General features: G+C 49.7%; 1 protein-coding gene across 2 annotated transcripts; it reads right to left on the reverse strand.

Annotated features, from left to right (window-relative positions):
• Window positions 1–2532: 2532 nt before the first annotated feature.
• LOC111144343 (TRAF interacting protein) lies at window positions 2533–23930 on the reverse strand. 2 transcript variants are annotated; one of them, XM_022498600.1, is made up of 15 exons: window positions 23752–23930; window positions 18213–18270; window positions 17621–17704; window positions 15460–15499; window positions 14722–14849; window positions 13419–13513; window positions 12821–12934; window positions 11791–11878; window positions 11096–11185; window positions 10590–10678; window positions 5590–5745; window positions 3873–3921; window positions 3449–3598; window positions 3300–3350; window positions 2533–3099 (listed from the first exon to the last, which is right to left on the reverse strand). In XM_022498600.1, exons 1-15 carry the CDS (start codon window positions 23847–23849, stop codon window positions 2980–2982), a joined length of 1410 nt encoding a protein of 469 aa, XP_022354308.1. In that variant the 5' UTR covers window positions 23850–23930; the 3' UTR covers window positions 2533–2979. The 2 variants fall into 2 exon arrangements, with proteins under 2 accessions (XP_022354308.1, XP_022354307.1); XM_022498599.1 differs by having other exon boundaries at window positions 3449–3694.
• Between the last annotated feature and the right edge of the window lie 321 nt (window positions 23931–24251).

Genomic DNA, 24251 nt, shown 5'->3' on the forward strand with positions numbered 1-24251 from the left:
CAGACTCCCCGCTGAGTGCGGACACTGACCCCCCACCAACACAGGGCTCCATCCCATGACCCATGGGATCATGACCTGAGCCAAAACCAAGAATCAGACACTTAACTGACTGAGCAGCCAGGTGCCCCATCTTGGGAGTTTTTTGAATACTGGTTCAATCCCCTGACTAGTTGCAGGTCAATTCACATTCTCTCTCTTCTGGAGTCAGTTTTGTTAGTTTCTGTGTGTCTACAAATTTGTCCATTTCAGTTAAGCTATCCAGTTTGTCGGTGTACAGTTGTTCACAATATTCTCTTACAATCCTTTCCATTTTTGTAGAATTGGTTGCAGCATCCCCATTTTCATTTGACTTTGATAATTTGTTTTTTTTCTCTTAATCAATTTGTTTAAAAGTTTGCCGATTTTGTTGACCTTTCAGAGAAGCAGCTCTTGGTTTTGTTGATTTTCTCTATCATTTTTTAGGATTCTGACACTAATTCCTACGTGTGTGTTTTATTCCATACCACCAAGCAATTCTCCAATGCCAACTGCGATTCCTGTAATTCAACTGAATTCTGAGACCAGCTACCTGGGGACGAACTCAGACCCACTGCCTGCTCCAGCACCGGTCAGCTACTTTTGTAACTGGAGCTGCTATCCACACCACCATGAGGAATGAGGGACAGTGGCTGGGTCAAGCCCCGCTTTTCCTCTACCAAGTACTTTCCCAGTTGTCTGATCTGGTAGCAGAGTTCTGAAATAGTTGATTACAATGGCTCCTTCCATGTCTTTGCATTTAGGTCTAGCATAGTTTTGTTACTATTTTGTAACCATCACCACTATCTATTTCTAAAACTTTAGAATCACCCCAGGCAGAGGGGAGGTGGGAGAAGTAGGTGAAGGGGATCAAGATTACCCTTATTGCAATGAGCCCTGAGTAATGTATGGAAATGTTGAATGACTATACTGTATACCTGAAATTAATATAACCTTGTATGTAACTATCCTGGAATTAAAAAAAAAAAAAATTTTTTTTAAAGCAGGCTCCATGCTGGGCCCGAACTCACAACCCTGAGATCAAGACCTGAGCTGAGATTAATAGTTGGATGCTTAATTAACTGAGCCACCCAGACACCCAGCTCAATTTGCTAGGTGTCTCAGTTGTTAGGCTTCTGCCTTCAGCTCAGGTCATGATCTCAAGGTCCTGGGATTGAGGCCCACGTTGGGCTCCCTGCTCAGCAGGAAGCCTGCTTCTCCCTCTGCCGCTCCCCCTGGTTGTGTTCCCTCTCTTGCTGTATCTCTGTCAAATAAATAAATAAAACCTTAAAAAAAAATAAATAAATGGCTGGGGGAAGTTTATGTAGCAAGAAAACAAATCACCCGACAGAAACTGTCTAACCATTAACTCCTCCTTTTCTCCTCACACTAGCTCCTGGTAACCTCAATTCTATTCTCCTTCTGTCTCTATGAATTTAGCCATTCTAGATTCCTAATTTAGGTGAAATCATACAGTATTTGTCTTTGGAGTCTGACTTATTTCCTCAGGGTCGTAAGTTCTCATCTTGTGAAGCTGACTCATCAGGCTCCCACAATTGGGAGGTTAGGGCTATTGTCCCCAGTTTAAAGGAGTGGAGACACCCCGAGAGGTAGGGAGTTTGTTAAGATCACTCAGCTGGCCTGAAAGCCTATTAGGCAGCCACAGAGGGCCCCCTAACTTGATGCTGCACTTCTCCTCACCAAACCTCCTTGGTTCAAGGCGGCAACAGAAGAATCTGGCTCCCATCACAAAGAGCATTACTTTCTCTCTGTGTGGCCCCTCTGGATGCGCTGGAGGCACCTGGGCGTGCTCAGCATGAAGCACATGGGCACCTACCTTCATTCCCTGTGCCAGGCCCATGCTGGGCCCTGTGGAGAGAGATGAACCCCCTTGCAGTAGTGAGAAAGAGAAGTATAGGAGACCTCAGCCAAGAAAGAGGTCACAAGGGGAAGTCTGGGAGAAAGTACTCTTGAAGTTAAGACCCAAAAGTCACAGATTATTCATTTTGCTTGCTGGGAGTTCCCTGTACGGCTATACCTGTTTACCTAATTGCTTTCCAGCCTATGGCATTTGGTCTGTGCCCAGCTTAGAGACTGTGGACAAAACTGCAGTGATTTAGGGGCACCTGGGTGGCTCAGTGGGTTAAAGCCTCTACCTTTGGCTCAGGTCGTGATCCCAGGGTCCTGGGATCGAGGCCCGCATCAGGCTCTCTGCTCGGCACGGAGCCTGCTTCCTCCTCTCTCTCTGCCTACTTGTGATCTCTGTCAAATAAATAAATAAAATCTTAGAGGAAAAAAAAAAAACTACAGTGATCTCATTCCTGCTGGGGTCTCCTGGTGCCCTATGAGGGGGCACATGCCTCAGGGTAGGGCTACTGAGTCTGAGTCTAGGTGAAGCTCCCATTTTAGAAAATTATGCCAAATGGTTTGTCAAAGGTTGATACAAATTTATACTCCCAGAGCCATGAAGAAAAGATTCTATCTTTTTTATTTTACATAGAAATCTCCCCTCCCCTGCCCAACCATCCTCTCCCTATCACCATCCCCATCCTGCTCAGCTCTGGCCATGCCTAGCAGCAAGTCAGAAGTAGGCAGAAGCTTGGGCAGGCTGAAATTGCCCAAGAAGCCCCAGGCACTTTGGTCCACACAGTCAACAAAAGACCTTAGTCTCGAGAACCAGCAGCAGCCCAGGCACATTGGCTATAAACAGGAGCCTTCAACAAGGAGCCACACGTAGGCCCAGTATGGTAGACCCAGTTGGGGTGGGGGGGGGTGGACAGGCAGGGTGAGTGCAGGAAAAGCAAGGCTTCTGGGCCTCACCCTCACCCCCATCTTTTTGTCTACCCTTGCCCTTGGGGCTGGTCCTGGAAGAGGGGCCATGCCCCCCACGCCCCCTGCAGAGCCAGTCCTGGCCTGTAACTTGGAGGCACAATATCTGGCCATTGATCTGGCTCACTGTTTTCACTACCACAGGAAGGTGTCCAGCTTGGCCTGGGAGGGAGGGAGCACTCGTCTCGCCGCCACTCTCTGCTTAGTCTTGGGCTTGGGTTTCACAGGCAGTGGGCGGATCGTAGACGTGTCCGTCTGAAGAAGATGTCAAGGAAGAGGCCTAAAGAAGAGACTGGGCAGCAAAGGCTTAAGCTTGAGGGCTGGGCAGCTCTACTCTGAGTGAGGTCTAGCTCTGCACACTTGAGGCTGTAGCCACTGCCAGGCTGGGGGCTGGGGTACAGGTGAGGGATGGTGTGGCTAGCTCAGCTCTGCCCAATGTTACAGAACAAGGATACAGGTTGGATGAATTTTGTCCGACCTCCAAGCCCATCGAAGCCTGTCCTTACCTAAAGCAGAAGGAAGAAGTGAGTGGGCAGGCTAATAGGCTAGGGGGCTGGCCACCAAAGAGCACTGGCACTTGCCCCTTGTGGGAAGCCATACTCACTGCATCTGTGCTGCGACTGGGCTCTGCCTTGGCTCTTTTGGGCTGTTTCTGGCCGAGGACGGCATTCCGGATGAAGACAGGAAAGGCACTGGCCAGCTCCTCATCCGGCTCTCCCACACAGCGCTGGCCGCCCAGTGAGAGCTGGGACTCCTGGAGGGCAGACCCCAAAGCCAGACCTGATGAGCCCGGTGGCAGCAAAGGAGGGGCTGGGTTGCGGCAGTGGAACAGGACCAGGACCTCTGGCACCTCACCCGGATGCAGAAAGGATAATGAGAAGAGTTCCCAGGTAGTTCCGAAGTATTTCAGTCCTGGGCCAGGAATGAGAGGTCTCTGGCAAGACCCTGCCCCCTCAGCGGCCCAGCTTCACACTCAGTCCTGGCAAGGGTTGGATGGCGACTGCCTGACTTCTTCTGGGAAGCCTTACCTGCTTGGGGCCTTTGGCCATCTTCTTGGGGATGTCCTGAACGGGAGAGCTGCGAGAGCGAGACATGAAGGCAAGAGGCAGGTGAGCAAGACACAAGGCCAGGCAAACCAGGCTCAGCACACAGCCCTAGGGAGCCACCACGGGGCACAGCTTCTGTAATGGTGGTGTGCTGGGCAAGGCCCCTTGGTCAGCCCCACCCCACGTGCAGATCTCTGAACAGTTGGACATGATCACAGCTGCCAAAGTGGGGAGGGGGAAGTTGAAACACTTTCCAGTCTTGTGGCTTCCACTTGGAGCCAAGCCAATTCCAATGCTCCTCAAGGCCTCAGGCACCATAGCATGTCCTGGGCTCTTTGTGGGCCTGGAGGCCCCGCTGATTCACCACCCACAGGAGGAAACCCAGTCATGTCTATACAAGCAGAAGGCACTTTGTGAGCTAAGGCTTAGCCGCATTTGCCCAGAGAGGGGCCACCAGCTCCATAAGACCCTTGGTTGAAAGCTTAGAAAGTGTTCTCATTACACAGGGCTAGGCCATCTTCCTAGATAATCTGTGCAGGCAGGGTCTGGGAGGAGAACTAATCATGGCCCAGGCCATGACCATTCACTCCCAGCTCCAGAACTAGACACAGTATTTCCATCCAATTCCTGAGGACACTAGCAGCTGAATACTCTCTCCTGGTATTTACCCAGGTGGGTAAAAGGATGGTAACGTAGCTCTGACCATGTGGCTTCTCAAAGCCATGAGGACAGAGCCAAGATTGGGCCTGTCAGCTCTGGAGCCCTCCACTCCTGCCCTCATAGCCTGTGGTGAGGCTACATGATGACCATGGGAAGAGTCTCCACTTGTTGCAAGTTTGGCCCTGGGGAGGTGGATCCAAGGTGGAAACATCCTGGGTTCCCCCACCCTCCCTTTAGGTCCTAAAGATGATAGAAATGTCTTACCCTTTATAGCAAAAGAGACAACATCAAGAAACCAGTGCCCTAGGCACTTGTAAGTCCCGATGGCAGCCCATATGCCCAAGGGTTGCTTTCCATGGCTACCATGCCTGACCCCGTATGACATAGGTATCTCCAGCCCTGAGGGCGGGGAGAGATGGGGAACCCAGCTGGCTCTCCATTTTGCCCTCTCCCCAGTAGTCTTCCACCTTCACTGCCTAACACCTTGATTTCTTTCTCTCATCTCCAAAGTCTCTGATTAAGGAATGTCCGTGGAGGCATTCCCAGTCCTCTACACCCCTAGTACAGGTCCCACCCAACCCCTGCAGCTCCCCACAGTTTCTTATACTTGCTCCATGGGATACCCCCTTAGGTGGTAGAGTCCTGGGCTCCATGATTTGAGATGGTCCTAAGCATGAGCCCAAGAGGCACACAGTAGAAGAGGAAGTTCAGAGTCCCTGGCCGGTGGGCAGGCATTCAAGGTATGGGGAGCACACATATCCCCCAGCATCATCAACCCAGACCTGACCCTACTGGGACCCCTGTGTTCTCTCCAACTCACATTACAGCACATTTGCTTAAAGGGTGATAGTGATGACTACGATAAGCAAGAGAAGAACTCAGGAGAGGGAACAAGAGGTGGTCAGAACCAAAGTCATGGCCAACCCCAGGTGACCCTCACTGCCCTGTCAGCCACTTGGAGTGACAAGGGCAGGGCCAGCAGAGACCTCTTCATTATCCTCCCTCGAGGCTGTGGACAGGGCCAGGGACTACTACTTACCGTGCTATCTCTTGGCAGAGCTTCTTGGCACGGCCATGATGGATGCTGGAGGCCTGGGATGGAGGGGTGTTGACATCAAAGGTGGCATTAAGGTCAATGTCCTCACCGAAGGCTGGTCGGCGAAGCTTTAGGCTCAGCATCTCCATAGGGGCTGGGCTATAGGCAGAGTGGGCCTGGTTACTCTGGACCACCGTGGCAGTCCAGAAGGACAACAGTCCCTGAAGCATCAGAGATGGCCTGGTTCCAGGGGTCTGGAGCCCACATCTGGCTCAGGGCCACCCCGCAAGGAAGCCTGAACCTCTATGGAAAAAACCACTTGGCTTAGTGCTTTAGTCATGGGACCAGTGAAAGTCTTCAAGACATGGAAGGAAGAAAGCAAAACACACACAAAACCCAAGTGTACAAACAAAAGGCTGCGTTTTGACCAAATAGCTTAATTTGTCAGAATGTAGTGCAAGGGGCCAGAGATGTGCCCACAGACTGATGGAGACGGCAAATGGCATAATTTTGGAAATGGTCAAATGACTCCCCAGAGGGCTGGCACTTTCACAGCCTAAATATGATGCAGACATTAAACTCATGTTTTTGGAGAGTAAACTTAATAACATGGGGAAATGCTCATACATGACATTTAAAAAGTAATATGAAACTCTGTGATAAAAGAAAAAACAGACAAGTTGGACTCCAAAAAGATTTAAAATTGTGTGCATCTAAAGACACTTTTTGGGCACCCAGATGGCTCAGTCAGTTGAGCATCTGATTCTTGGTTTTGGCTCGGGTCATGATCTTGGGAGTCGTGGGATCGAGCCTTCCATTGGGCTCTGGGCTTGCAGCAGAGTCTGCTTGTCCCTCAACCCCTGCTCCCATGCTCTCTCTCTCTCTCTCAAATAAATAAATAAAATTAAAAAAAAAAAAAAAAAAAAAAGACATGGGGCGCCAGGGTGGCTCAGTTGTTAAGCGTCTGCCTTCGGCTCAGGTCATGATCCCAGGGTCCTGGGATTGAGCCCCGCATCGGGCTCCCTGCTCCATGGGAAGCCTGCTTCTCCCTCTCCCACTCCGCCTGCTTGTGTTCCCTCTTTTGCCGTCTCTGTCTCTGTCAAATAAACAAATAAAATCTTAAAAAAAAAAAAAAAAGAAGACATTGTTAACAGAGTAAGAAGGTGATTCACAGAATGGAAGAAACTATTTGCAAATCATCTCTCTCGTAAAGGACTAAAATCCAGAATATAGATAGATAGAACTGAAGCCCTATAACGGAAAACAAACAAGCTAGTTCAAAACTGGGCCCAGGGCCTGAATAGACTTTTCTCCAGAAAAGATCTACAGATGGCCAGGAAGCCCATGAAAAGATGCTCAACGTCACTGGTCATTAGGGTGATGCACATCAAGATTACCATGAGCTACTACTTCACACCCAGGAGGATGGCTGCTAGAAACAACAACAAAAACCCAAACTAACAGAAAAGAACAAGTGTAGGTGAACATGTGGTAAAATTAGAACCCTGGGGTGCCCGGCTGGCCCAATGGGCGGAGCAGGTGACTCTTGATCTCGGGGTCATGAGTTCGAGCCCCACATTGGGTATGGAGATGACTTAAAAATAAAATCCTGGAAAAAAAAATTGGAATCTTTGTGTACTGTTGGTGGGAATATAAAATGGTACATCTGTCGTGTAAAATAGTACAGCAGTTCCTCGAAAAGCTAAAAATAGAATTACCATATGATCCAGCCGCTCCACTTCTGGATATACATCCAGAGCTGAAAGCAGGATCTCAAAGAGACATCCACACAGCTATGTTCATAGCTGCATACTCACAACAGTTAAAAGGTGGAAGCAACCCAGATGTCCGGCCAGCAGCGAACATATAAGCAAAATGTGCTATACATGTCCAACCTGCTACAACATGGATGAACCCTGAGGACATCACGAGCCGAGTCACAAAAAGATAAATACCAAATGATTCCCCTTAAATGTGGTATCTGGAGTAGTCAGAATCATAGAGACACAAAGTAGAGTGGTGGGTGCTGGGGGCTGGAAAATAGAAGTTATTGTTTAATGAGTATAGAGTTTCAGTTTTTCAAGATGAAAAGGGTTCCGGAGGTGGCTGGTGGAGATGAAACCACATCACATATGTAATGTTATCGAATTGTGCCCTTGAAAATGCTGGTAAATTTTGTCAGGTATGTTTTGCCACTGTAATTTGGGAAAACAATTCTATGGAAAGTACAGTATTGGTGCACACACATCTCCCCTCAACCTTTCCCCACACAGAGAGAAAGGACTTGAAGAAAATATATCACATGTCAACAGCGACCTCTGTGCTAAGTCCGTATTTTCCAAATTCTCTTTTTATTTTTATTTATTTTTTTTTTTTTAAAGATTTTATTTTTATTTACTTGTCAGAGAGAGAGAGGGAGAGAGAGCGAGCACAGGCAGACAGAGTGGCAGGCAGAGGCAGAGGGAGAAGCAGGCTCCCTGACGAGCAAGGAGCCCGATGCGGGACTCGATCCCAGGACGCTGGGATCATGACCTGAGCCGAAGGCAGCTGCTTAATCAACTGAGCCACCCAGGCGTCCCCGTATTTTCCAAATTCTCAATGATGAGTATGTTGTTGCCTTTATAATAAGGGCTGGTAGTATTCTGTTAGAAAACTGCAGCTATTAGGATTTTTCCAGCCTACCCAGGCCTGGTGGCGCTCCTGTGGTCAGACAACTCCGGGGAGTGGCAGGGCAGCCCCAAGAACATCCTTCCTTTAGGGACCTTGTCATTGGGGGTTTCCAAAGCCCTACTCCCACTGCTCAAGGACAGAGGGATGTCCTGTGAGGGTATGAGTCCCTGGCCGGGAGCTCACTGGGGCATGAGGATCGGAGGAAAGCAAACTACCTGCACTGATTTGGGTGGGTAAGTAATGTGGGAAGCTTGGACTATCTCTTCCTTTCCCTGGCCAGGTCCCTGGAGCCTCTACCCTTCTTGCCTGCAAGTGAAAACAAAGGTTGCACAAATCCACCTCAAATCCATGCCATGCTGGTTGCTTTGCTTTCCCCTCTGGGAGCCACAGCATAAAGCAGGAGCCAAGAGCATTCGCAGCAACACTGTTATAGTATCTGTTAATTCTGCCTCTATCTACCAACCCCAGCGAGTCCTCTGCTGCTATCTCCCACCCCAGAGGGTCAATAAACCTCATCACACCCCGCTCTCCGCAGCCGTGCCACACCCCACTACACCCGGCAGCCCGGGCTGCCCACCCTGGAGGCTCCCACATGCCCCGGCCCCAAGAGCCGGAGCTTAGCCCTCACTGAAACCTCTAGATACAAATGGCATAAGCACTACTTTTCTTGTCATGGGATCTGGCCTGTCCCCGTGGCCTGTCATGGCCGGGGGCTTTGGGGGTTCGCCATCTGACCCCCCCAGTTTGTCTACCCTACTGGACCACGAGCTCCAAAGAGGACTGAGAGGGCCTGACACACAGTGCGCCCTCAGTGAGAACCTGCTACAGAAGTCTAGGCCTCATTCTGGTGCAGAGTGGTAAAGAAAGTAAGCAAAAGCAGGTATGCAGAGTCCCAGGGAGCCTGGAGGTATCCCTCACTGTGGATGCCAGACACAGAGCACAAGTGTGTGGAAATGCCCTGAGGCCCACGGAGTGGGAAGTGCAGGGAGCACGGTGGAGCTTGTAGATAGCAGCCTGGAGTGACAGCCTAGAAAAAGGATTTTTACTTCCTGCCTTGAGGCAGTTTGAGTTCTAAATGCCTGACCACATGAGATGGCCTTTGAGACTATCAGATCTCCACAAGCCAGGCTCCTGACAGAGCCCTTGTGCTACCTGGGCTTTCAAGCCGCCGTGGCCACTGGGCTCTGAGAGTGGAGTAGAGAGGAAGGACCAGACACGGAGTCTAGTTTGTCCAAATCGGCAACACACTGGACCTCACAGAAAATCACACTCCCACAGCTGTTACTCAGTCCAACCCAGACGGGTGGGCGGGCAGCTCTAGCTCCATGAGGAGACGCTGGAGGGTCTGAGGTAAAAAGGGAAGAGTACGGTTGAAGAACTAAAGGTACGATGAGAATGAGAGGACCCTGGCTTGTTGGCACTCACTCCCCGGTGAGGAATGTTTGTGTAAGGAAGTTCGTGTGAGGAACACAGAGCAAGATGTGGCTCCCGGTCTACTCATCGCCGGGTGTGTGCACACGGGCTGGTTCCACGAGTGCCTCAGGTACAGTGCCGAGAGGTCTGGGAGTGTCTGGTGGGAGAGGCAATGACGTGAAGCCCAGGAGCTGATAACCTGGGCAGACAGGAGAAGCTGGAGGATGGTCACCATCCTCACCTTCAGGTGGTGGCCGGGTATCCGGACAGGAGGCACCACAGAGGTTAGCCAGGCAGACTCCAGCAATTGATTGTATGTGAGGAAGAAGGAGCATAATGATTTTCCAAAGGACATTGAAAAGTGACTCAAATAAAAGTCTGGGCCACTGGCTTATGTGCTTTCCGTCTGGGCCAGCAGCTGGGCAGCTAGGCAGGACAGCCCTGAGGGGCTCTTAGCTGGTCAGCTTCTGTGAAACACTCAGGAGGAATGGGCAGCCGGTCCTGGCAGGGACGCCTATCCCTCTGCCTCTTGGCTCCCCCTGCCGGCAGCTTTAAAGCACACATTCCTGAGAGCAGCGGGGAATTTATTTTGGTGACTGGTTTCATGTTTGTTTCAGAATCTGGGGCAGACAGATGCATTTGGTAAGCATTCCATAAACAGGAAGCGTGCAGACAGTCAACCCTCCTGTCCCTTCCCTGCCTGTCCCTAGGTCCTCTCTGGCCGACCTTACCTTGTCAGAGCCCAGAGCTTGCCTCAAAGCTGTTTGCCAATTACATCTTGGCTATGTCCCAGGGCAGGAGGCCCACAGCCTTCAGGCCCACACGGACCACCCACCCAACCAAAGCCAGGAGTAGTGAAGACCCTTTCTGGGGAGTTCTTCCAGCTTATGACCCCTGCACACCCCAGAAAGTCAACAAACCTCTCTAAAACCAGGCGGTTGACAGTCTCAGTGTCCACTGGTGGCAGGTTCAGGGTTTCCTGCAACATCGTTAGCTTTTTTTTCAGGCTCTTGGGGAAGGAAAGAGAAGAGTGTGAAAGGAAGGCTGAGGCAGCAAGCCCCGAGAGACCGCCAAGGACATGGATGACATGCACAACAGGCAAGCCCACTGGGAGCAGGGCAAGGCCTGAACCTCCAACATCCCGAACGCCTGGCATCATCCAGTCTCAGAACCCCTCTCTGGTGAAGCCTCTCCTGTGGTGAGGCTACGTCCCTGGGGATATAGGTACAGGACAGGCTGTAGGAGAAGACCCACGGTGCTGTCTGTCCTCTACTGAGGAGGCCCAGGCTCCAAATCCTGACCCCCTCTGAGCCAGGAGGATGCAGGGAACCCAGAACCACCGCCACAGACTGGGACATAGGTTCCTAGGCTCTCGGAGGACACACAAACAACCCCTCATTCCCGTCTGGCCAGGGATGTCCCTCACCACGATCTCCTTGTCAGCACTCTGTAGATCCTTCTGGGCCGACTTCAGCTCCAACTTGGTCTGGTCTAGTTCAGAGTAGACTGTCTGCAACTATAAGAAAGTGTAGGGAGTAAAGACCAGGCCAGCAGGCGGCCGCGTGCTCTGCCCCCACCTGCTACTGCCCAGCGCACGCTCACGGGAGCCCCGGGTCCAGAAGAGTCTGAGGACACACGGGGAGACCCTGACTTTGTGGGGCCTGTCCGTGTCCATCTGGAGCTGCCTGGGAACTAGGGCTGTGTTCTACACCCAACATCCCATGGAGGCACCAGGCCCAGAGATAAAGCAGCTGTGCTGAAAGAACCGGGTTCCAAGTATGTTCCTCTTACTCTGGGCCTGGAACAAAAGCAGGCCTCTGACACTGTCACATTCAGGATCTGTGCTCTCCAGCCAGCTGAGAGGTGCCAGAGGCCAGAGAGAATAGAGGGCATAGTGAATGTACATGTACGGGGGTGGGGGGCATGCCTGCGTGACCAGCTACCCTAAGTGGACAAGCCACAGAGCCAGAGCTGGGGCCCAGTAACCAGTCCCTGTGGGCCACCCAATGGCCCCATGGAGTCTGCTGCACCATCAGGGCCCACGCCTGTGCTCAGGAGACAGGAACCAGCACGACAAAAGGATAGCCACCACGCCCCTCACCTTTGGTTCCCCACTGTTACCTTGCTTTTGGAAGAAAACAAGTCCTTCTTCAGTTTGTCCGCCAGCTCCCCTGAGGCCTTCCGAGCTTCTTTGAGATTCTCATACTCTCTATGAGGGAGCCAGGAAAAGGGATGTCAGAATGGGGCACCCTGCTGGTCAGACTGCACCCTGGCACCAAACAAACATAGAGCCCAGGCTGTCCCCTCAGCCAGGTCTCCTCCCTACTCTGACCCCTGAGCCCAACAGGGTGGGGCTGCGGAGGGTCCTGCAAGGGGCGGGGGGAGTCTCTGTTCCCTGCCTGTCCTGCAGGCCCTGGTGATTGGAGAGGGTATGCAGAAAGCCTCGCCCTCACTAGGGTCTCAGGAAGAGGCCCCTATAGCACCTGGCCCTCACTGGAGACATCTGGGATCCTCTGCACCTGTCAGCCATGTGGCCCCTTTCCACAACCTCACATCCACAGCAGTGGCGAATCTGAGCAAAGTTTCTGATTCAAGTTAGGCAGAGTCGGTAAGTGCTGATGGGAAACAGGCTCCATTTATCATGATGGGGCTTATAGCTCAGAGAATGGTGCCAGTCTGCTTAGCGATAACACTTCTGGGGTGCCTGGGTGGCTCAGTCAGTTAAGCATCTGCCTTCAGCTCAGGCTGTAATCCCAGAGTCCTTGGATCAAGCCCCACAAGGGGCTCCCTGCTCAGTGGGGAGCCTGCTTCTCCCTCCCAAATCCCCCCTGCTTGTATTCCCTCTCTTGCTATCTCTGTCAAATAAATAAATAAAATCTAAAAATAAAAAAAGAATAACACTTCCCTTCACACTCATTCTCTCAGTAACCCAATGAGGCAAGTTATTACTATCCCCACGCAGGAAGCTGGTCAGAGGCTAAGAAATTGACTCCTAGCCACATGGTGAGAGGTGGGGTCATGGTTCAACTGAGGCAGGATAGCTCCAGAGCCTGCCCCTTTACTCAGCCTGCTCTGCTTTGTAAGAGATGGGCAACAGAGAGGGTGCCATGGCTTAGCTCCTGGACTGGGCCACAGGGGCCAGAGTACACACTTCTTGAGGGACACGCAGTACACAGCCAGCTGCTCCACCGCTGACTGTCCCACACCCATGTCTCGGATCATCTCCTCCACCTCGGGTCGCTGGCTCTGGAGCAGGAGCTCAATCCTGAAAAACACCCAGCCCACGACATTTAGAATCTGGAGGCTGATGGGTAGGTACCCAGTGCAGCTCTGCTCTCCTTTGCTGCTGTTGCTATGGTGACAGCCTGGCCTGCCAGCATGCTTTAGCAGGCGGGTCTACTCAAAGAAAGGCCCCGCAACAGAGCTGAACGTAGCTGCAGGGATGCTGCTGGGGAAGAACGGGTGCTGACAGGTCCTCAAGATCAGGGATCCCTGGAGAAGGGTCTCTGGAGCCAAAGACCTGCCAGGTCACTGGGCCACGGGCAACAGAAAGGGGGAAGACTGAGGCCAGGGGCCTCGTGGCAAGTGGAGGAGCCCCCTGAGGCCGAGTGAGGACCCCCCGCTGGCCTGAGCTCCACATGACGGATGGAGATTTGAGCCATGGAAGTGATCCAAGCCCCACTGCAGTCCTAAGAGCTGGGCCCGGGGCTGGAGGAATGAGCTGAGGGTGGTCCCAGCGTCAGGCTCACCGCTCCATGGTCCGCATCTTGGTCCTGAGTCGGCGTGCCTCCTCCTGGGCTTGCCTGCTCTCATCCTGCTGCTGCTCCAAGTACTTCATCTGCTTCTGCACAGCAAACACACCCATGCCCACCTGTCGCTTGGAGGATCCCAGGCACCACAGCTAAAGTCATCCTGAAAACTCTACTCTGGAACTGTCCACTTTTCCAAATGCCAATAACCGTGTGTCCCCAGTCCCGTGGGAGAAAGGCTCCTGGGCCCCATTCTGGCTTGTGTTTTTTCTGCTCTGACGCCCTACACCAGCTGCTCCTTCACCTCCCTGCTTGCTTCCTCCTGAGATGTGTCTTAACCCAGGCACATCCCACTATCTAGAGGCCCACTGTGGGCTGCTGAGGTCCCATGGCTTAAGGGCTCAGGGTGCATGTCGTGTATGCAGCTGAAGAAACACAAATCCAGGTCTCATTATCCATCATCTAGACCCAAGGACAGTTACCCATCAGGATAGGAGAGCTGGACCAGAGGCAGTGGGCCAGGCTGCCCTCAGCACAAAAGCACTCCATCTCTGACCTGGGAATGTCATCGAAGATGCCCGCTCTGCGGTCAAGTACTGATTCACTCCTTCCCTCCCACGGGCCACGCCAGGTGATCCAGCCCAGCCACCAAGCAGGAACAGAGACAACGAACACCCTGGGGCTCTGTCTGTTCACAAAGATGGCTCCCATTCCCTTTCAAATGGCATCCAGCAAGGACTGCTCCTTCTTACGAGGCCAGAACATCAACTGCAGGTTCAGATCAATCGCCTCATGCCCCTTAGAGAGCAAGAGGCTCACCAACCCAGCCTGATACAAAATTCATCTGGGTCTAGAGCGCCTTGCTCTGCAGGCTTTGATCTGCCCGGTCAGCTCAGCACATCTGACTTCAAAGGCCCCCTGCTCCTCCCTGGGATGCTGTTTGATCTGGCTCCAGAGAGCAGCCCAGCCAAGGACTAGAGTGTTAATGGAAGGTTCCTCAGTCTGGCTTCATCAGTGGAGTACAAACCACTTTTGGAAACAAGGTCCAGCCTCACTGAGGTCTTGGCTGAGCTGACCCTCCGAGAAGCGCCGGGAAGGCCTCACCTCTTCATACTACCTGGCGCAAAATCTGTAAGCACAGCCAATGTGACCCTTTGTTTACGGGCTGGATGGGTACAATATGGGTGGCCTGGGGAAGAAGGGATTTGCCTCCATTTTATAACAGCACAAACGGAGGTCATGACCAAGGCAGAAGCAGAAGATGAGCCCAACTGACTTGTGCCCACAGAACCTGGGGACCCACCTTCAGGGTGGAGCACAGCATTTCAGCCTTGTCTAAGGCCTTCTGCAAGGATTCCACAGTGGCGTTGCGCTCTTCCAGCGTGTCCCGCAGGGTGTCAATGATGACCTGACTGTCCCTTTTCTCCTTCTCTGCAGCAGGGGTGAGAAGGGGGAAGGCCTGTTCACTCATCAGTGTAAGAACCTGAGCCCTTGGGCTCCAGCACCACACCCCAGAACCACGTAAGGAACAAGTCTCTGGTCAGCAAGTTGGGTGGCCTGCTTCTCTCTCTGGCACACACCAAGCCAGGGAAGCTAAGCCAGAGTCTCTTCATGCATGGAATGAGACCCTCTTTCTGCTGCTTAGAACTACTTGAGTAAAGATTTCACTGCTCTCCACTCCCAAGAGTCTAGTTAATTCATCATCTTAGAACTCAAGCAGGTTTCCTACGAAACTCAGCAGCCAAACTCTCTCCTAGAAATAGTCTGTCCCATTTGGTAGTCCCTTCCCAGCCCCAGTCCTGGGGCTCTCTCTTTGTCCTCAGACAAAGAGAGAAAGCTCATCGGGCCTAGGTGCACAGCTTGAGGCACCTCCCTTTCTTCCCCTTTCCTGCCAATCACAAGAGCTGGCAAAACCCTTGGCTGTACAAAGCAGGGAGAGCCCCTAGCTTTACCAGAAGGCTGGAACCATTTTTCCCAGGGCCTCTCCCCCAAGCACCTAGGTCAGGGGCTTCCCAGGACCCCTTGCCTCTTACTAACTCACCTTTCTGAGAAAGCTGGGCTCTGGTGTTATCCAGTTCATTCTACAAGGCAATATCCACAATAAGAAGCAGAAAGGCATCATACCTGGCTTCCACACAGCATCCCAAAGGCTCGCAGGGAGATCCAGGAGGGGACAATGAGGCCTGCAGGTCCAGGGAGGCACAGACCCTGATATATGTCATGGCCAAGCTAGGCCCACAGTGGAGAGATACATCTTGCTTTTTTATCTCTGTTCTTTTTTTTTTAATCATTTTTTAAAATTTATTTTCAGCATAACAGTATTCATTGTTTTTGTACCACACCCAGTGCTCCATGCTTTTTTTAAAAAGTAGGTAAGATGGAGGAAAATGATCTCAAGTACAAGACCCTGGGACAGGGAAGGAGGCAGAACAGGGCAAGAGAGGGGCCAGAAAGGGGCAAGAGAAGTGAAGTTGGACCTGCGGGATCAGTCTCACAGCAGAGGCTTCCATCACTTCCTTGGCCCTGTGCTGGCCCTTACACTCTCTGGGCTTTACTGACTGGGGACACAGAGTTGGGAGGGCTAAGGACCTTGGGTCACCACTCCTTCCCTCTACCCCGGGTCCTGCTTGCTCCACAGTCTACTTCTCTCCAAGCTCTGAGCTGGCTCTGTGTACCATGAATCTTCCAACCCTAATAAAGTAGGTAAGCTAGGACAACTTCGTGTCTCTGGATGAAACCTCACACGTGCTAGGCTCTAACCAGACTATTGTGAGGGTCAAATGAACCTCTCAAAGCCCGGGCGTTAAGTTACAGAGCCACTGCCACAGAGCCACTGAGAGGCTGGGGCAGAAATGAGTCCAGCTCCCATTCAGGAGTTCGGAGCACTCAACACCCCCATGGGCAAGAGAAGTTTTCCATAAGCAGGAAAACCAGGCACTGTAGAACTGAAAGGCTTGACCAAGGGTTCATGGTGGTGCCGGATGGAATTCAGGCAAAGCTTCCCCCAGATCACCCTTTCCAGGTCAGCATGAGACTCAGAATTTCACTGGTGACCAATACTAAAGACCAGCCTCAGTAGAGGGATGAGCTCCCTTCTGTCAAAATCCCCCACCCAGGACTCCAGGACAAAAGCTTTTGGTGGCTGGGTGGCTCCGTGTTGGCAGAATATCCTGGAGAGCAAATGGTGGGTAGAGAAGGGCATGCATGGGCTGCCAGAGAACAGACACCAACCCAAAGCTCCCCCAAGTTGCCTGCCTCCTACACTTAAGCAAGGTGCCTGCAAGCCCGTGCTCCAGACTACTCAAGATGCTGCCTCTCTGTCTCTTAGATCTGGCTTTGAAAGCCAGAAAGAAAGGAAGCTGCCTTTGTTGTCTTTATCACAGGGAAGACGCAGCTTAAAACCAGGAGCAGTTACCATGACGATGAACGTGCTGGCTTTAAGCACAAAAGCTCCACGTTCTTGAAGCAGGAAGGTTCCAAGGACATCACAGCAACCCGGGGCCAAGGCCAAATGAACCCTGGGCTGACAGATGCCCAGCAAATGAACCCTCGTGTCCAGGTGCATTGTGAATCCCAATCCCACTTCCTCAAGAGGTTTTGACCAATTCAGTCCCCCCGGTACACAAAGAAAGTTAAATCTTGGACTTGAAGGGAAGAAGTATAGGAGGAATGGTGGGTTTCTGCTCTGGCTCACATCCTGATTCCAGTGGTTCTGCCCTCCATTCCTGGTTCTGGAAAGACTCGAGCAACTGCATATATACCAAGCTTCCCCACAGTTTTGAGTCACAGCCAGGTTTGTGAATAGTGGGTCCACACATCCTCCGTGGCTGAGGACTAGAAGAGTTTTCTGATCGGTTTCTAGCGGTCCAAGCAGCAAGGTGGGCTGGGAAGTATGGCTGCACAACCTCCACGAGGTGAGAGAACCTCAGGAGAGACACTCTGGCCTTTGGTGGGAATCGCTCTGAAATCCCAACAGTAAAGGCTCACAGTCACGTGGCTCCCTTCTTCCCCAACAGTGTATCTCTCCAATGACTGGGTCTTTATCATCACTTTTCCTTTGCTCTCTTCCCCTCTGCCTTGAAACCTCTACAAATCTCCCTCTAGACTCTATCTCCACAGTTTACACACCCACCCTGGGAGGGAACAGAGAGTAAATTCTCAGAGGGCTTGCAGTGCAGTAGAATGACATAAATCCCAGGTACCTTTAAGAATTCTGCATCTAAGACACTCTCCTCCTCTTGGGCAAGGTCAAAGAAGAGCTTATTAATAATGGTTCTTCTGCCAACCTGGATGAAAGGACAAGAGAGAGTATGACTGTATAGCTGGGTCATGTGCAAGGCCGACAGGAATGGACATGCTGCTTAACATGGAGCCAGGACTGTTCTCAGGCCTAACTTTTCACAGCACATCACTTGGAATCAGATGAGCTCTGTAACCCTACAGGTGCTCCACGCTGGTGCCACTCGTTTGGTGGTTTCTGAAGTCATGTCACCATAGACCCATGTGGTAACTGTTCAAAAGACAGATCAACTCTAGGTGCTGGGCACTGAGGATGGGGAAAGGCAAGGAAGGAGGTCAAATTTAGCTAGGTGAAGACCAGCCCGGGCAACAAGTCCATCTGCCAGCTATTCTTGGACACAAGTAGGTCTCCTGAGCCACTCAAAAGCACAAGTTAGGCTTAATCAGCCTCAAACCATGAGAGTCCGAAAAGGTCAGATATTGTTCAGTTTCAGAGATTTTTTCTCATTCCTCCTCCCCGGCAAGGAAAAGGTGTTTTTACCCCATCACCCTCACCTGGATTCGACACTGTGGGCAGGTCCGACTTGGTGCTGTCTCAAACCACTGAATTAGGCTGGAATGGGAAGAAGAGAAGCAGACTGGTGAGCCCTTGCTTGGGCAGAGACGTACAGGCCAGGCAGTCACCCTGACCACAACAGCGTTTGACTTATTCCTCCTCAACCTGATGCCTGACCACAAAGGAGTGTAGTATCACAGTGGGACAGCACATCCCATGGGGCCTCACTGGTACAAACACTCTGACCAGTCGGCCCTTTTTTGGCCCTGTTGGTGTGGCCGTCCTGACCCGAGCTGCTCTTTTGTCAACATTCCAGGCTCTGACTAGGACGGAGCAGCAGCCAAAGCCCAGGGTCCCTCAAAGATAGGGATTCCAATAACACCCCCACTTTAAGCTAGGACTCCAAAGGGCTACACTTTCAGAGTAAGGGTACACTAGAAGTAAATGCAAGTTGTGGTAAAAGCAAAACACAGTCCAGCTTCACCTCATCTATCTGAGTGGTCCAACAAAACCTCAAGCCTTAAACTCTAATTAGTCTCCTACTAGTAGACTCTCCCACCAGGGACCAGGGAGAAGCAGAGTCCTTTCTGGAAGGTAATATCATCATCCCAGGCTTGTTTTTTTCTTTAAATACTTTTCCATATATTAGGCATGAGATAAATTCAAAGGTACCCAGGTACAGCGATGAGAATGAGTCTACATCTAAGAACAACATTATGGATGAATCACATACACATAACATGGAGGAAGAGAAGCCAGATACAAAAGATATATTATGTATGACTCCAATTACGTAAAGTAAATGTTTTAGGTTGTTTGTTTGTTTTTTAAGATTTTATTTATTTATTTGGCAGAGAGAGAGAGAGAGATCACAAGTAGGCAAAGAGGCAGGCAGAGAGAGAGGTAGGGAAGCAGGCTCCCTGCCTAGCAGAGAGCCCGATTCGGGGCTCAATCCCAGGACCCTGAGATCACAACCTGAGCCGAAGGCAGAGGCTCAACCCACTGAGCCACCCAGGTGCTCCCGTTTTAGTTTTTTAAAAAAGCAAATAGGCAAGGGAAAAAGCACTACGCATGCAAACCAGAACATACACACAAAGACTTCAGATATGGGAATTGTCAGACACAATGTAACACAGCATGCTAAGGAAATAAAGATCAAGACTGAAAATATCAGTAGAGGGGTGCCTGGCTCAGTCGGTAGAGCATGTGACTCTTGATCTTGGGGTTTTGAGTTTGAGCCCTGTGGTAGGGGTAGAGTTTATCTTAGAAAAGAAAAAAATATATCAGTAGAGAACTACAGAATAAAAGGTGGCATGGCAGAATTTAATAAGAACCAAACAGAAATTCAAAAATAAAAAATGGCCAAAATTAAGAATTCAATGGATGAGTTTAATGGCAGTTTACGCACAGTTGAAGAATTAGTAAAATGAAAAGACAGGTCACAAAAAACACTAAGAATCAAAAAGAAAAATATATGAGATGGTAAAAGATCTAGAAAATAATGTGAAAAGCTCTAGCATACATATAATAAGGAGTTCCAAAAAAAAAGTATTAGGTAGAATTATGCACATTCCCCAAGAAGTCTATACCCTAATTTCTCAAAACTGTGAATATTTTACCTTATATGACAATAGTAATTTTGCAGATGTGATTTAGGATCTCGAGACAGGGGGCGTCCTGGGTGGCTCAGTCGGTTGAGTGTCTGCGAGTGAGCGTCTGCCTTCGGCTCAGGTCCTGATCCCAGGGGAATCAGGGATAGAGCCCCATATTAGGTTCCATGTTAGGTCCTGGGTGGCTCAGTGGGTTAAAGCCACTGCCTTCAGCTTAGATCATGATCCTAGGGTCCTGGGATCAAGCCCCGCATAGGGCTATCTGCTCAGCAGGGAGCCTGCTACCTCCTCTCTCTCTGCCTGCCTCTCTGCCTACTTGTGATCTCTGTCAAATAAATAAATAAAATCTTTTTTAAAAAATAATAAATAAATAAATCTTAAAACAAACAAACAAATAAACAAAAACCTTGAGACAGGGAGATTATCCAGGTGTGCCCCCATGTAATCACAAGGGTCCCTAAGTGAAGCAGGGGTGTCAGAGTCATACAGAGAGAAATGAAGATGGAAAATGGGGCCATGAGCTAAGAAAAGCATATATCTACTTACAAACATTGACTATAACCTGGTAAACCCATTTTGGACTTCTGACCTCTGGAACTGCAAGATAGTAAATCTGTGTTGTTTTAAACCACCAAGTTAGTAGTAATTTGTTATAACAAATGAGAAACTAATATGAAAAGAAAACAGGTAATAAACTAGAGACAAGACCTGAAAAGATAATGGCTGATAATTTTTCAAAACTAATTACAGAAACCATTCCACAAGTTAGAGAACCATAATGAATCCCAAGCAGGATAAGTAAAAAAATGGTAACAAAAAGAGAGCTGAAGTGCTATGTTATTGTCAGACAAAATAGACTTCAAGTTAAAAAAGGTACAAAAAACAAAGAAGGACTTTATATATTGATAAAAGGTACAATCCAACAAGAAGAAATAACAATTATAAACACACATGTACCTAACAACAGAGCCAAAAAAAATATATGGAAGAAAATTGGACAGGATTCAAGAGAGAAATAGACAGCTATACAATAAAAGTTGAAGAGGTCAATAACCCAAACTTTTAATAATGGATAGAATCATCACACAGGTAATCATAAGGAAATAGAGGACTGAGACAACATAAACCAACTAGATCTAACACACAAATACTCCACCCAATCACAGCAGAGTATGCATTCTTCTCTAGTGCACACGGAACATTCTCCAAGATAGAACATATGTTGGGCCACAAAACAAGTACCAATAAATTTTAAAAGATTAAAATCATACAAAGTGTTTTTTCTGATCACAATGGAATGAAACTGAAAACCAGTAACAGAAAAAAAAAACTGGAAAATTCACAAATACATGGAAATTAACACACTCTTAAATAACTGATGGATCAAAGAAGAAATCATAAAGGAAATTAGAGAATACCTTGAGATGAGTGAAAATGAAAAGACCACATACCAAGACTTACAGAATTCAGTGAAAGCATGCTAAAAGGGAAGTTGATAGCTGTAAACACACACACATTAAAAAAAAATACCCATTAGATAACTATTATAAAAAAAAACAAACGAGAAAATAACAAGTGTTGACAAGGATGTAGAGAAATTGGACCCTTGTGCATTGCTGCTGGGGATGTAAAATGGTGCAGTTAATGTGGAAAACAGTAAAGCAGTTCTTCAAAAAATTAAACATAGAATTACCATATGATCCAGTCATCTCACCTCTGGATGTAACCCAAAAGGAAAGCAGGCACTTATACAGATACTTTTATACCAGTTCATTGTAGCATTATTCATAGTAGCCAGAACACGGAAACAACCCAACATCCTTTAACAGATGAAGGGATAAATAAAATGTGGTATTCCGGGGCGCCTGGGTGGCTCAGTGGGTTAAGCCGCTGCCTTCGGCTCAGGTCATGATCTCAGGGTCCTGGGATCGAGCCCCGCATTGGGCTCTCTGCTCAGCAGGGAGCCTGCTTCCTCCTCTCTCTCTACCTGCCTCTCTGCCTGCTTGTGATCTCTCTCTGTCAAATAAATAAATAAAATCTTTAAAAAAAAAAAAATGTGGTATTCCCGTACAATCGAGTTTTAGTCATAAAAGGAATGAAATTCTCATACATGCTACAGCATGGATGAACCTTGAAAACATTATGCTTAGTGAAGTAAGCAAAACTCAAAAGAACAAATACTGTATGATTCCACTTACACAAGATACCCAGAATAGGAAAATTCAAGGAGAGAGAGGGTAAAATAGAGGTTTGGGGGGCAATGGGGACGAGGGATAATGGAGAGTTGTCATTTATTGATACAGTTTCTGTTTGGAATGATGGAAAAGTTCTGGAAATAGATAAAGGGAATTAAGAAGTACAAACTTCCAGTTATAAAATAAATAAGTCATGGGGTGCCTGGGTGGCCCAGTGGGTTAAAGTCTCTGCCTTCAGCTCAGGTCATGATCCCAGGGTCCTGGGATCAAGCCCCGAATCGGGCTCTCTGCTCAGCAGGGAGCCTGCTTCCCTTCCTCTCTCTCTCCCTGCCTCTCTGCCTACTTGTGATCTCTCTGTCAAATAAATAAATAAAATAATTTAAAAAACAAACAAACAAACAAATAAATAAGTCATGGAGATGAAAAGGAAAGCGTAGGAAATATGATCAATAATACTGTTGTATGGTGGGTGCCTGGGTGGCTCAGCAGGTTGGGTGTCTGCCTTCCCATCAGGTCAGAATCCCAGGGTCCTGGGATCAAACCCCACACTGGACTCCCTGCGCAGCAGAGTCTGCTTTTCCCTCTCCCTCTGCAGTTTTCTCACTCTCTCTCTCAAATAAAAAAATAAAATATTTTAATTAATTAATTAATTAATTAGACAGAGAGAGCACAAGCAGAGGGAGTGGAAGAAGGAGAAGCAGACTCCCCACTGAGAAGGGAGCCTGATGGGGAGCTGGACCCCAGGACCCTGGGATCATGACCTGAGATGAAGGCAGTCACTAAACCAACTGAGCCATCCAGGTGCCCCATAAATAAATAAAATCTTTTAAAAAATACTGCTGTATAGTGACAGACAGTGACCACAATTAAATCGTGGTAAGCATCGACTATTGTACAGAATTGATAAATCAATATGTTGTGCAACTGAAACTAATATAATATGGTATGTCAATTATATTTCACTTTAAAAAAAGAGCTCTGAATCAGCCAGTCCACAGATGCTAAGGGAATCTTTCCTCACCAGCTGTACATTCAAAGGGTCAGTAGGATGGCTGGATTAGGGAGCACCTCCTTGCCCTCCATGTTTGTTTGGCTGTTTTTTTTTTTTTTTTTTTTTTTTTAAGATTTTATTTACTTACTTGAGAGAGAGAGAGAGAGAGATCACAGAGGGCAAGGGAGAAGCAGACTTGCTCCGTCCCAGGGCCCTGAAATCATGACCTGAGTCGAAGGCAGGTGCTTAACCAACTGAGCCATCCAGGTGCCCCCTTGCCCTTCCTTCCACGTTATCTTGATATTCTTGGCGTCAGTGAATACACTGAGTCCGACCAACGAGATGACTCTGGGTGGAATAATCCCAAACCATCAACCAAACCACAAGTCGGATAGCCAGAGGCCTACCAGGTTATCTCAAAGAAATAAAAGCCCTCGTTAATTTGGCGAAAGTCACCTCTGCCCGGACTAATAATTTTGAAGTCACATCTCTCTGCTAGCGGATCAAGGAAGCCCCTACTTTAACTTCACCGAACCAACTCTGTTTCCCTGGACTCAATTCAGCTGTTACCTCCTCCGGGAAGCCTGCCCAGACCCGCCTCTGCTCAGGTCGGGTACCTACCGTGGGAATCAGTCTAGTGCCGTCTTAATCACCTGTCTGGGCTCCGCCGGGGGACCCAACACCCCCGAGTTCTGTAGCCGTACAAGGCCGAGAGCCCGGCCCCGCCACTGTGGTCACTCACCACTGAAGATGGAAGGTGTGGCCGCAGTGGATGGCGGCCACATCTCGGGAGTGGTCGAAGAAGTCGGAGCAGATGGTGCACAGCGCACGGATAGGCATGACGACTGATCTAAAGGGGATCAGGCAGCCAAGGAAACCTCGACAGGTCCAGCTTCGCGGCCGCGCCCCCGCGTCCCCGCGGGCTTCAAATTTGGCTCCACAGCGCAACTTCCGGGAGCGAACCGGAAGTGGTGATAAGGTACGTGGAGGCGGAGCCCGGGAGCTGGGTCTGGATTGGACGAGCCATGGGGGCGGGGCTTAACGACCGAAGAGATTCCTGGGGCTGAGCGCGAGACTGATCTGTCAGTGGTAGCTCTCCAGTAGCTCCCGGAAGGATTCGGCAGGTATCCGCAGTAGCTATGGCGCCGGCTGGCCCCTTTGTGGGGCAAGATAAGACATTATGGTCCGAAGCCAGATCTGGTGCGAAGCGCGCCCGGCACGGGCTCCTCAGCCCTGTTCTAT

The sequence above is a fragment of the Enhydra lutris genome, unplaced genomic scaffold (assembly GCF_002288905.1).
Source record: "Enhydra lutris kenyoni isolate GAN:26980312 unplaced genomic scaffold, ASM228890v2 scaffoldscaffold10, whole genome shotgun sequence".
Taxonomy (NCBI): Eukaryota; Metazoa; Chordata; class Mammalia; order Carnivora; family Mustelidae; genus Enhydra; species Enhydra lutris.

Coding starts and splice junctions, on each gene's coding strand:
- LOC111144343 (XM_022498599.1), bottom strand. CDS start 23,849: ATGCCTATCCGTGCGCTGTGCACCATCTGCTCCGACTTCTTCGACCAC. Junction 14,850..15,459: donor AGCCCAGCTTTCTCAGAAAG/GTGAGTTAGTAA, acceptor CCCCTGCTGCAG/AGAAGGAGAAAAGGGACAGT. Junction 3,922..5,589: donor CTCTGCCAAGAGATAGCACG/GTAAGTAGTAGT, acceptor TCGCTCTCGCAG/CTCTCCCGTTCAGGACATCC.